This window comes from Amborella trichopoda, chromosome 4, assembly GCF_054954075.1.
Source record: "Amborella trichopoda isolate Santa Cruz 75 chromosome 4, AtrichopodaSantaCruz75HAP2 v2.0, whole genome shotgun sequence".
Lineage (NCBI taxonomy): Eukaryota > Viridiplantae > Streptophyta > Magnoliopsida > Amborellales > Amborellaceae > Amborella > Amborella trichopoda.
The window spans coordinates 10,467,709-10,481,450 of NC_142339.1; the positions used below are offsets into that span (position 1 = coordinate 10,467,709).

At 35.0% G+C, this 13,742-nt stretch overlaps 1 protein-coding gene across 1 annotated transcript; it reads right to left on the minus strand.

Moving 5' to 3' along the window:
- Positions 1–236: 236 nt before the first annotated feature.
- LOC18442968 (7-deoxyloganetin glucosyltransferase) lies at positions 237–11,184 on the minus strand. Its single transcript, XM_088863637.1, has 2 exons — positions 10,670–11,184; positions 237–1,143 (listed from the first exon to the last, which is right to left on the minus strand). Exons 1-2 carry the CDS (start codon positions 11,166–11,168, stop codon positions 998–1,000), a joined length of 645 nt encoding a protein of 214 aa, XP_088719763.1. The 5' UTR covers positions 11,169–11,184; the 3' UTR covers positions 237–997.
- Between the last annotated feature and the right edge of the window lie 2,558 nt (positions 11,185–13,742).

Below are 13,742 nucleotides of genomic sequence, written 5' to 3' on the forward strand. Positions count from 1 at the left end.
AAAAGAAATATTTATTGAAATTATTGCAAGAAAAAAGGGCACGTTACGAACGATTGTTAGACCATCGCACCCTATCGTGGTAGAGTAAATGATACATAGATTTAACTGAATAAATCTCATTTTTGTCAATCTCCCAAACTACCTCATCAATAGTCTATGAAGAACAGCAAATTGAGAGAAAACCAAATTAGAAACCCTATTATAAGGCAGAGTAATATTCTACTCAATATTACTACCCCTGCGAACAAAAAACTCAGCAATAATGGCTTCTTGATTAGTCATCAAATGATAAATAAAAGGAAAACTTAATTTTATTGGGCAGTCCCCCAACCATTTATGATGCCAAAAAGAGTTATTGCAGTCATTGCCCACACACCACCAAATATCACGATATAAAAAGCCTTTACACGAATGGATAGCCCTCCAGCTGGCTGACATGCCCTTTACTCCATTCCTATTCGCCACCCACATACCAAACCTATCTGTTCCATACTTTGAAACAATCACTTTGTACCAAAGGTGGTCTTTAAGAGTAAGACATCTCCACCACCATTTACAGAGCAGAGCTTGATTAACCAGTTTGATTTTCTTAATCCCAAGCCCCCTTCTTTTTTAGATGTACACACTCTATCCCAACGAAGGAGATGAAAGTTTTTCTTCTCCACAGAGGACCCCACAGAAAGTTCCTCATTATAACCTCTATTTTCTTTGCTATCGAAGCAGGGATTTGTATAATAGGCATCTGATAAATAGGCATGTTTGACAGGCATGCCTTAGTGGTAATCCTCCCCCAAAAGATAAATACTTCAATTTCCACAAATCTAGCTTAACTTGGATACGCTGTAAAATTTTATCTCAAACTGCAATAGGGAGACGACCATTTGAAATACCCAAGTAGATCATAGGGAAAAATTCAATCTTACAATCAAACTCCTTTGCGAAAGCGGAAACCTCTACATCAGGGCAATTTATACCCACCATACCTTTTTTAAAAAAATTAACCTTTAAACCCAATGCAACTTGACAACGCTTCAAAAAAATAGCAATATTTGCAACCTGCGCCTGCTGTGCTTACAAAATGAAAGGTATCAACAGTATATTGCAAGTGTGAAATACACGGTCCCCCATTGGGCATTTGAAAGCCTGCAAAATGACCATTCCTCATTACATTGGTAAGCATCAAACTGAAGCACTCTGCATATATAGTAAAAAAGAAAGGGGAAAGCGGATCCCCTTGACGTGAAAGTGTATCTTTAATTATCGATAAAATGTTACACTTATAGATATACAAGATAGTTACAGATATATATACTCCCCCTGCAGCATAGAAGATCTATGATTCTCCTACCATCCAGCAATCCAATTTTAATCAAGAGAGCCACTCACCGTTTGATCTTAAGTAAAGCCATCAGTGTTGTTTTTTTTTTTGCACCATGAGGCCAACAAATGCTATTAAGACTGTAAAACAATAGCAAACATGACCTTCCCTTTTTTTATACACATAAGCAAAAAATAAAATAGGAAATAATCTACAATTATGAGGAAGATAAAGTAAGAAGTCCCTAAGAAAAAGTAGATTTTTTATTTTATTGTTTGTTTTGTTTTAGATTAGAATAGAAAATAATAGAGGGTAATTAATAAAAGAAAATCAACGAACTAATTGACGAAAATTGAAAGAAAATATTTTTTATAAATATATTTTTTTTTATGGGAACAAAAAATGAAAGATGGAAAATTTTTATTTTATTTTTAGCGAGAATAAAACATAGAAAGGAAACAATTGAATAAAACTAAAAGGAGAAATTTCGTTTTATCTCTATTTTATTTTATTTAAGAGAGCAAGAAATATAGCAAACTAACTAAAGAAAATCAGAAAGAAGTTTTCTTTTTGGTTTTTATTTTTTCAAGAAATAAAACAAAAAAAGAAATCAATGATGGCAGTTATAAATAAACTAATTATTTTATTTTTTTGTAATGCAAGATTAAAACTAAAGGGAAAGAAAGTAGGGGAAAATATGCTAGAAAACAATTTTAAAGTGAAAGTCTAAACAATGAAAATTAAGAGGCCAAGTACATCGACAAAACAGAGGAAATACGAGCTTACATAGGGCAGAAAATGTCAAAATACAGGCACAAGAGACAAGGAACAAGTCCAAGGGAGGTCTTGGGTGCCTGTGTCAATGGCAGGGTCCCCTGCCCCACAGTCTCCTGTACAAAAGACTTCCAAACCCTGGAAGGGTTTGTATTGTGCCAAGTTGCTTCTTCGTTACTCATATGTTCTCTGTTAGGCCTCTAGCTGCAAAACTCCAGACTTTCCAAAGGAGAATATGATGTGCTTTTAACCGGACCTTGCACAAACCCAAGCTTGACGAGCCTCATGGTGGCACCAAATCGTATATACACGAATCGGACACCAATTAGACAAAGAGAAGTCCGATCCGTCTAAGAATATCTGCACAACTAGTTATTTAAAAGAGTCGTCCCATCAAATTCTGAGCTATGAAGAAATCAACATCAAAGAGGCCTATTCCTCACAAATATGTGGCCGACCCAGCTTAGATAGTGTGACATCCGAAATAAACACTAAAAACAAAAGAAAGGAAATGCAAGAAACAAGAATAGTGAATCCATAGGGATATCCAAACCATGTAAATCTAATAACTTAGGAAAATAAAGAAGAATGAAAATAAAAAGAAATTTTTTAATTAAACTAAAATAAATAAAAAGAATAATAAAAAAAATAAGTGAAAATAGGAATAATAGGTCTATTGAGAAAGTAAAGCTAAATAACTAAAGAAAACAAAGCATATAAAATCATAAAAGAAAATAAGAGGAAAAGAATAACTTAGAAGCCGGGCCCTTGGCCCTGGCATCTGAAGTTGGGCTCCGATTAGATGGCAGAGAGAAGTCCTTACTCCTTGATATTCAAAATTAATGATCCTGATTGAATGAGAGTACACCAGAGCGAAGAGAAATGCAAGGAATTCTACATCTAGTTTTTATGATGACTGAAATGAGTCATTCTTTATCTCTGAAGATGGCTGGAGTAGACTCCTGTAACTAGGGTTTTAGGGCTGCAGGGTTTCTATAACTGGAATTAGGGTTAGGGTCTTGATCCATAAAAATGGTTGGAAAATGTCTTTTTATAGGCAAAATATGCCCTAAGACAAAAAGGTAATAGTCGGGTACATAGGTGCCATGTGACATGCGACGCGATGTGAGACAATAATTTCTCTTTCCTCCTTTCAAAGAACTGCACGCCTCAATTGAATCCCCCTCTTCTTCTCCTTCTCTCTTTCCTTATCAAGATTTCAAAGCCAGTTTACGTCAACCCTTGCTTTCTTGTTGCCGCAATACTCCAAATGCCCCCTCTCTCTAACCTACTTCATTTTTTCTCTATATTTATACAAGAGACAGAGAACCCACAATTCGCAACTTGTTTCTTCCATTGTTGCAGCAGGAGCAGCAACACCAGAGCCGCATTGAGTTCTAGCTCTAAAGTAAGCTATATAGTAAGGCAAAAACTGAAAAACCCATTCAACCAATCTCCCTCCCTCCCTCCCTCTCTCTCTCCCTCTCAATTAACAGAAATGCAATAAAGTATTAAAACCAAAACAAGGAAACGGCAAAAAGCTACAGAGGGCAAAGGTGCAGGCCCACTCTAGCAGCTTCTCTCTTCCCATCATGTACATTTGCACTAAATTTAGGAGGACCCTAAGATGACAATCACAACACATAATTTACAAATGCGTTTGGTTAACAATTGGGTTTCTCTCTCTAATTTACAATCTAAACTTCAACACTGGACGTGACCCAATTCAACAACTGAGAAAAATGCCTCTTATGTAGTGATATCTCGAAGTCTTTCTCTCTCAAAGAAATGCAAAGATAGCCTGAATCTTCAGGATTGTGACCCACTAGATGCGGAATGGAAACCCTCTCTCGCTAGTAGAGGTTCCGTCCCTGTTTTTCCTTTTTCTCAATTGGATGATGGGCATGAAAACTAGAAAATAAATGGAAAATTATCGTATAAAACACATGAATAATTAAGTTACCTTTCTGTCACAAAATAAAAGAATAATTATAATAAAATCCTAATTTACACGTAGACAGTAAAATATCCAAAAAAAAAAAAAAAAATGAAGATAATATAAAATCTAGATATAAAAAAAAAAGCAACGTAAAGTCTTTATTCAGATTTCTAAAAATCTAAATATTTGTATGGTGTTTTCCAAAACATACCTAACATCTCCCAAGGATACGCATTTCCATGGTTCTTAATAATAGGGCCTAAATTTCAATATAATATGAGAATGGACACTTTTCATATTTAGTAGTTTGAAGGCAATATGAGCCAAAGTGCTTCTAATTCTCCAAATTACATACATAGATGCAACAACGTCTTTTTAAGCTCCAAATAAACGGCACACATTTTTTTTACGGCACGGACACACCGACACAAGGACAAACAAATCTCACACTTCCATGCAATTTACAGGAGGATGAATTCTTATAAATGCTTCTAAAATCATTCCAATAAAATTTGTGCGAACATGTAGATCTGGTTAGTGTTTCTCTAGAAGTACTTCATTTATTAGCCTCTCTAAGTTGTTATAAGAGCTACCTCCAAATTGAAGAGCAGTTTTTGAGCTTTCCATCCATTTCTTGGCCTTTAACTGCATCTCTTTACCCTTCTCTCCTCCCATCAATTCCCTCAACAATTCTTCCACATCCTCCCTCTTAACATCATTGTTTATCTCCATACCAATGCCCAATTCATTGCAAACGTGCTAGCAATTTGTTTGCTGATCGGCAAGATACGGCCAACATATCATCGACACCCCACTGCTAATGCTCTCAATTTTAGAATTCCACCCATTGTGAGTTAGGAAGCCACCAATTGCCTGGTGTGACAGTAATTTCATTTGGTTACACCAACTCAAGATTAACCCTCTTTCTTTGGTTGCTTCGACAAATTCTTTTTCTAACATTGCGGATTCGCCAGCTACAAGATCGTCGTGAATGACCCATATGAATGGTCTTTGGCTATTAGCAAGAACCCAGGCAAACTCATTGATTTGATTGGGTGTTAAAATTGCCAAACGGCCACAATTCACATAGAGAACTGACTTAGGTTCCTTGTCATTGAGCCATTCTATACAAGCATCCTCTTCTTTCCAAAGACTCCTTGAAACTGAGTTTAAGTGGACATTGGATTCACTTTGGCTAAAGCTTACAACAGGGCCAATTGTATAGAATGGGCATGAGATTCTTTCTCTCATGGCATCGAGAACAGGTTTCTCTAAATCTTCGAATGTGTTAAGAATGAGAGCTGAAGCTTTGAGGGCATCACGGCATTTAACCTTGCAAAATTGTAGCACGATATCACTAAGAATGGTTGTCCTAATAAAGGAGGGTAAATCTCTTAGACTGATATTCGGCATGCCAGGTATCCAATCCACAACTGTTTCGAGGTCGCCGTTGGTCAAGAAATTCTCATATGCATTCCCCAAATGTCATTAAATTTTAATACAAAAATGTGCTTCATCTGAATTTTACTTCGACAAAATCACCATAAGCAATTTTGAAATATTTATCCGCAATTTGGATTTTAGTTTTATGCTTGAATATTGCATTTGACACTCTAGGTGGCAGTCTAGGGCACTACCAGTGGTGAATTCACGCACCACGAGTTGTAAGCTCCAGAAAGCTATGATGAGGTTTTCGAATTTCTAGAAATACAAAAAATGTATAGTTGTTCATTATGGAATGTGAGCCAACCAAGTTTATCACCAGGCTCAAGCTACATAATAATAAACATACTTATTATTATTAGTATCGTATTTATTAGTATTATTATTTTTTGTTTTTTATTTTATTTTTATTTTTACAAAATTACATACGAATGAAACTTGGGATATAATGCCATGAAAACCAGCTACAAACACCTTACCCCAAGCCCAATTCCTAAAGGTACCTCTTTAAAAACCATTGAAAAAATGAAACAACGTGGATAAGTTATCCAAAAAGCATTGGTAAAAAAATCCCCAATATTAGAATTTGCCAATCCAAATTGAGAAGCTTCAAGACCTTGCTAGTTGTCAGTCACTGTCAACAATTTATTTAAGGGAATTTGTTTCATCGGGCTGGATCTCATTTCTACAATGTGCGATCCAAAGATATGAAGCATCCTTCTTAAAGATGGATGCAAATAGGTGGTCCATCTGAACACAAGTGTAATTAACAATCAAAAAGTTTCCTAATATAGTTATTATTTATAGTATTCAATTTTTTTTTTTTTTTTTTTTTTAATATTAGTGATCTCCATATTAAAATTATATATTCTCTGAAAATTAGGATCATATTATATTTAATGCTGAGCCCGCAATTCTACAATATGCAAGCCAGCGACATAGAAACCATGTCCTTTATTTAATATTATACATTCATATAGTTTTTTATTACAAATAAATCTAGAGTTCTTCAAAATTTGAGGTTCATCTGCACCGTTAAAAAAGCATTGTTTTTTGGAAAAATTGCATATAACCCCAAGAATAGATTTTTTATGCACGTTACCCCCAACCAAACTATCTTCGCACTTTTTATCCCAAAATATACTTTCTTAGCAAATGCCCCCCAACCAAAAAGAAAAAAAGTCTAAATTACCGTTCCTTATTTTTACCCATACCTCTCTCTTCTCTTTCCTACGAAAAGGCGGTCCGGTAGTGTAATAACCGTCCGATAAACAACAGTGGTGCTCTGGCAATACAAGCTGCGGTCCAACACTAAAAAAGAACAGTCCTGAAATAGGCCTATGTGGTCTGGCACTGCCAAAAAGCGGCCCAGCAACAGGCCAATGCGGTCCAGCAACAGGTCCAGGCTGTCCAGCAACTGGCCGAGGCGGTCCAGTAGCAAACCCATGTAGTCCAACAACATGCCCAAAGTGTGATCCGGCAATGTCAAAGAGTGGTCCGATACTTTTTTTAGTTTAACGGCGTTCGGCAAATGTCAAAGAGCGGTCCGACAACTTATATAAGCCCACGTGAAAATTAAATTTTTATGTACAAAAAAAGGGTATTTTGATCAAAAAATGTATTTTTGATCAAAAAATGTATTTTTTTAACTTGAGGTATTTGCTATAAAAGTGTATTTTGGAGAAAAAAATCCGAAAAAATTTAGTTGAGATATCTTGCATAAAAAGCCAGTCTTAAAGTTATTAGTAATATTCCCTTGTTTTCTTAGGTTAAAAAAGCAATGGGGCTCCTACAACAGGCCCTCGGTATAAGGACAAGATGCCTCCCAAAAGCCTCCACATTTAATGTTATGTAATCACTCATTGTAATATATATCATATTATCTATGTTTTTCTAAACAAAATTTTAGATTGGCGATCTAGAACGATCCACCCCATGGATCCGTTCTTGAAAAGGACAAAAAAAAAAGCAAGTGGAATGGACATGGTAAGTTTCCATAACAAAACATATTTCTTGTAAATTACTTTTGAAGTTCTACTGTTTTAATCATGTATCCTTTACATCGGCGCCACCCACATACATATAGCCATATATCATTGATATCTTAGTCATCCAATCTAGATGATAACTTCCATCTCGTATGGCCTAGTATTTTTTTTTACCTAGTATTTTTTTTTATAATTGACAAATCATTGAGATATCAGAATTGGGGCAACTACTCATTTTAAAGGTGCACCCAATAAAGAGAAAAAGAAATATTTATGACAACATAAATAACCAAAATACCTGTAAACGTTACAAGGGTATTGTGAGCTCTTGCTCTTGAAAGAAAGACTTTTTCCCTCTTTTTATTAGGTGCATCAAGGGAAGGAAGGGATGGCACAAATTCAATCTCAAAATTATTTGTAAAAGATAAATAAAAATAAAAAATTCTGAACGGTCCAATCAAGATTAGACGTTCAAAAGCTCTAACATTTGACATTACGAGTGAAGCTATCCAAAGTGTCTAATTCATATTCGTAATTTAAAATTTTACTCATTTTATAGAACACAAATTTGATCGGGGCGTCCTACATCATCGTGCTTTGACAACATAGCGAAGTTACATTTTTTGTACAAGTGAACCATGTTGAGGTACTTTCAAAATTACAGTAAACTGCTTGTCGTTAATAAATTATTGCTTCAAATAAAGGGTTTGGATTTTATAAGGCTGACGCCCTAATCGAAGAGGGGTGCAAAATCAAATATTGTTGAAAGATGTCATTTTCGTATAAAATCTTTTTATGTGGCCTGAAATTAATTTTAATCTCTAATTATAAATTTTAAGGCTTAAAAAATAATATAGATCAAATAGAAACTACAAACACTTGAAAATTGCCAATTTAGAAAATGCATTACAATAGGCACTATTTTCAAGACTTGAAGTTCTGTTTTTTTTGTTCATTTATTTTTTGGTGTTCATGTATATTAAAGTTGAGACGATCGGATTTGAGTGGTTTTCGGCATCAAAACATCTTCTTCTAGTGAATTTTTTGAGGAACGCTCAATTTGGCTGTATAGAGTCAACTTTATAAAACCGTTTTCCTCAAATAAAAAATATGTGCTTGTTGGTATGTGTTGCCAAAATAACTTCCATATGGCGTTCCCTCTTTTGTGAGGGATAGAAAAATGAACTTTTATGGACGCCCATAACAACAAATTTTAGGGGGAGAAAACATAAGAAAAATGTATATATATTTTGGTAGGTGGACATCAGGGGATTCTTACACAACCCTTAGAACTATTGTGGCCTTCTATTAAGCCGGATTTCATTAGGATTTCTTTGCAGTAACGGTGTCAGTTGATTGAGACAAAAGGAGTCGATTGGTGGTGTTATTATGGTAGGAAAATCAATTTGAGCTTTCTTTATCAATGTATGAGGTAATCACTGCAGAACCCCTAAAGTTTTAAATTTCTTCTATTGATAATGAATTATTTCCTTGTCGGTTGCCCATGGAAGCAGCCTGATTTTGGGTGACGTATGTATATTATGTGTTTATGGTACTTTGATTATGGTTTGTAATGTGTGGTTGTGCCATTAGAGTTCATATTTTAGTTTCTCTTGATTTCATCATATTTTGACCAAATTCATTGCACCATATATTTGATTATTGGGTATTGGATTTCTTTGAATAAATTTGCAAGTGAAGGGTGAGTTAATTTCAAGGTGTTAGATTTGGTGTAGTAAGGGGTTTCACCGTAACAAGGGGGTAATCGAGATAGCTTTGGTTCCTAATAAGTGGTATCATAGAAAGTGTGTAATAATTTGTGAGAAATGGCAACTTACAAATTTGAAGTAGAGAAGTCCGATGGATGGAATGATTTTGAACATTGGAAAACAAAAACTCATGATATATGGGTACAACAAGGCTTTTATAAAACACTACATAAAATATCCAAGAAAAAAAAAAAAAAAATGAAGGATGATGATTGGGAAGAAAAACATAGGAAGGCGCTACCACAATTCGCTTATGCTTAGCGAATGAAATACCATTTAGTATAGTAGTTGAAAGGGTGATGGTAGATTTATGGGCAAAGCTAGAAAGCTTGTGCCAAACTAGTGATATGTATTTGGAACCACTCATTGAAGTATAGTATGTGAAGGGGTCGCGTGGTTCAAAATTTATATCAGTATTGTAATTTAAATATTTTTTCCATAAATCAAATTAAGATGAAATTTTAAGTGTACATACCTAACACTATTGCGCACCATATAAAAATATTGAAAACTTAATTTCAATAATTTAAAAGGATCAAATTAGCCCCATCATTTTCAGGTGTATTTCGGTCATTTTGTATTTTAGGAAATATGTTTTATATACTTTTTTATTATGTTTCCTTTTTTTTAGTACACACTTCCAAAATTTCATTACGATCTAATTTCTAGAAAAATATGAAAATTCAGATAGTGATATGAATTTTGAACCTCCCGATGAAGATCTGACGGCTCGAAGTTAGTAGCTTATACTATTCATTATAGCTTGTAGCTTATACATCATTGTTTTCTATGTGGATCATTTTTTTTATTAAGAGTATTTTTTGTTATTAGGATGGGTATAACATCATCCACATAGGATGTGGCATGATGAAGGGTGATCGGACATCCCATGTGGATCAGTCGCATATCTCTTAATGACTAAAAATATCTTTACTAAAAAAGTGCTCCATGTACAAAACAAAGATATATGAGTGTCCAAAATTTATTTAGTACAATTAAATCCAATTATCATAGTTTTTTAGTGCCCCTAGTTCCCATAATTCACCCAAAAAAATCAAAAAAATTACCAGACACATGTGCGCGCCCAAACCCTCGTCACAGTGTGTGAAAACGTGTTTAAGGAGGCAACAGTTTTATCTGTCTCTCTTCTGGTGAACTAGGCAACAATGGAAAAAAAATATGAGAGAGAGAGAAGGCGCCTAGATTCAGTCTAGTTTTTGATTCGATGGTTGCAGATTTAGACATCTCGCCCTCCCCCTCTTTCTCTCTGTCTCTCTTGCATGTATGCGTGCCCACACGCACATAGAAATTGGCTATTTACAGTTGCTGTTTATTGGGTAAACGTTTTCAAGTGCTTTTCTTTGAACTACGAACCAAGTAATAAGTGTTTGAGATAGAGAAAGCTGTGTATTTGTATGAGGAAGGGAGAGAGAGAGACCTTTGAAAGGCAGGATTCCTCTTTCGATGATCTCCGGGTACTGCAAGAATCCCCAGTAACCACAAGTACTCGTCGTCCACAGAGAAATCCTTGGGATCCCATTCTCTTCTACAACTTGCTGTGTAAAGTTCCGAAGGCCATCGGAAATTATGCATGGAACCCGAGGGACTTCCATGGAACCATTGAGTTTTGAAACCAGATCCTTGAAAGGACTCAAGAAATACTTCGTTGTTGCATCGAAAAGGCTTTCTTGGGTCCGGCAATCGTCCGGTGGCAAGCCATCAGTGATCGATTCCAAGTTAAAATCCTCTAAATGCTTCAATTCGATAGCTCCTGCTGAACTAGTAACACGCTCATGGTTAAATTCAGTGTTGACAAAAGTTATGTAAAAGCCTCTAGCAAGGAGAAGCTTGGCAAGGTGCATCATGGGGTTAATGTGGCCTTGTGCTGGATATGGAATGCACAGGGCATGAGGTTTCTCTGCACTTTTAGAACCCATACTTCCTCTCGCCCACTCTCTCTAGCAATGGGATATATCTATTGCTCTGTCTTGGGCCCAAGGGCCAGATTAGGATCCAGTGCCGGCTTGATTTAGCCCAGCTCCACCATCTTTTTTTTCTTGTTTTTACTTCTATTTTTCTTCATTTGTGGCCCCGCCCAGCCCTACGGCAATAAGGGCCAGGCCAAGGCCAAGGCTGGCCCCACCCAAGCCTCCCCAATTGTCATCCGACCATGGGACCTGACTACAACAATTGAAAATAGAGTTTTTTTTTTTTTTTAACAACATGCGGACAACTTTTGTATTCTTTTATTATCATTTGATGTTATTTATAAAAAAGTTTACCAAGAGCAACCCTCCCCCAGCGTCGCTTTATTTTTTCTTTCTAAATTGCCTTCTTGTTCCACACACTTCTTAAATAAATAGTGATTGAATAAAAATGGAGACATACTCCTGTGGGAGTATAATATAAGTTTATTCTTTTAGTAAAAAGACCTACTTAGGAGGATCTTTTCAATTTGAAATTTTTGAGATCAACTAATTATGATTAGATGATTATTTTCAAATTTTAAAATTCGAGTTTTTCAATCATAGATCTTACCTTCTAAAAATTGGACAGTCTCTCTACAATCTTGAGGCAATTTTTTTTTTTTTTTTTTTTATGGCAGGGAAAGAGAGAGATTTTATTTTTTTAATTTTTTGTGGTTTAAACTTTCAACCCCCTGCAGTAAACTCGAATGAAATATATTTTTCGAGCCCGCAAGAGTTAAGGATCCTAGGGAACTTACTCCCCACTTTGTGCGGTGGGGATTTCTTTTTACACGATTTGCTCCTTCTAGGAGCTCAGACAATAGTTTTCATCATATGAAAAATATTTTATGACGCAAGTTTTCATACAAACCAAACTAGCGCTGAGATGACGAATCCTGCCCTTAATTTTTCTTGGAATTCATAAACTTACATCTTTGATTATGGGACCATCCTGATACACTGTGTCAAGCGCATGCTGTTCATATGATAAATTATGACCACCACTTGGATTGTGCATTTGGATGGGTCTATAAGGCGCCCGTTTATGGGAGTTATGCCCATTTTGTTAATGTAAATGTCTCAAAATTTTTATATTTATTGCAAAACCTTTGAATAATATCAATAAATAGTAAATAAATTCTTTATACGTTCAACGAATTCCCTGCAAATCTAAGTGACATTTAACCCACATCTTTAAGACCTATGTTGTATATAAGTTGCGGGATTGTATATAATAGAACATTTACCTTTTATACAAGGTAGTCACAATTACTTACAACCATTTGCTGTGAAATATGATAGTTTGGATATATCACAAAGTTCGAACAAATTTCTTGTGAAGTTTGAGATTGATCAATCGCATAATTGCAGCCACCCAACTTTACATCTAATAGTCAAGATTATTATGGCCACCTTGTATAAAAGGTAATAAATGATCTCATTCTATATTTTCCCAGTTATTATATCATTTAACAAAGGGTGCAGTTTGTATAGAGCCTAGGCTCTAAACAATCAAATTACAGCCTACATTCAAATAGTGTCGAGAAATTTCATATTGGAAATCTTTGTGATAGCCTTAAAATATATTTTTATATTTATTTATAAAATTTAAAGCTTAAAAAATAGTATAGATTGACATATCAATGAAAACTTGAAAATCTTAGAAATTGACGGTCCAAAATGTGTTAAAAATACACTATTTCTTAAGCTTGAAATCCATTTTTTTCTCATGTCCAAGCATCTTGATGTCGAGATGGTCCATTTGAAGATATTTGGATGTCAAAACAGCCTCTTCTAGTGAAATTTTTAGGGTAGGATCAAATTTGATTGTTTAGAGCTTCGGCTCTATATAAACTTTTCCCTTTAACAAAATCCCTCATGTTGGGTGGCAATAAATGTTAGATGGCTATGACGTGGCTCTCTCACATGAGAATAACAGATAAAAAATTTGAGTTTTAAAAAAATGCTCATGGTTCGGTCGGGTCAATTATCACCCGTAAGTGACTCACCCAAAAAAATTAGCTAAAACAAAATAATATATGTCGCTTACTGATATTAAGTTTTTTTTTTTTTGTTTTATTGTGACAAGACCATATAACTTTTATTAGAAGAAATAAGAGAACAATACAACAGTTACAGCAAATCAGAGGAACTAACTAGAGAATTAAGACACTCCTTTCTTAGCCAAGCCATCTACAACCCTGTTTGCTTCTTTTAAGACTTGTTGAAAAGTAACCACTCGAGAAAAGAGAGAATATCCATAACCTTCAACCATAGAGATAACAGTTAATCACCATAACCTTCAACCATAACCTAAATCGCAAAGGAGGTTTTGAGATAACAGAATACCAGTTAATATCATTAAGAGAATCCCCTTCAATAATCAAAGATCTCCCGTTTGTTTCTCCATCCAAATCCTTAACCACGGTAACAATCCCTCCAATTCAACTTGAGTAGCAGTTATTAAACCACACAGACCAATATAACGAAATAATGATAGTAAATTCTAGAGGCAAATTTGTCTTCCAGATATAAAGAAATAGA

What these genes read in the sequence shown, in the direction of transcription:
- LOC18442968 (XM_088863637.1), bottom strand. Translation starts at nt 11,168, where the DNA reads ATGGGTTCTAAAAGTGCAGAGAAACCTCATGCCCTGTGCATTCCATAT. An exon ending in AGGAATCCTGCCTTTCAAAG is followed by an intron (nt 1,144 to 10,669) that starts GTCTCTCTCTCT and finishes GTCATTTTGCAG; the next exon opens with GCTTTCAAATGCCCAATGGG.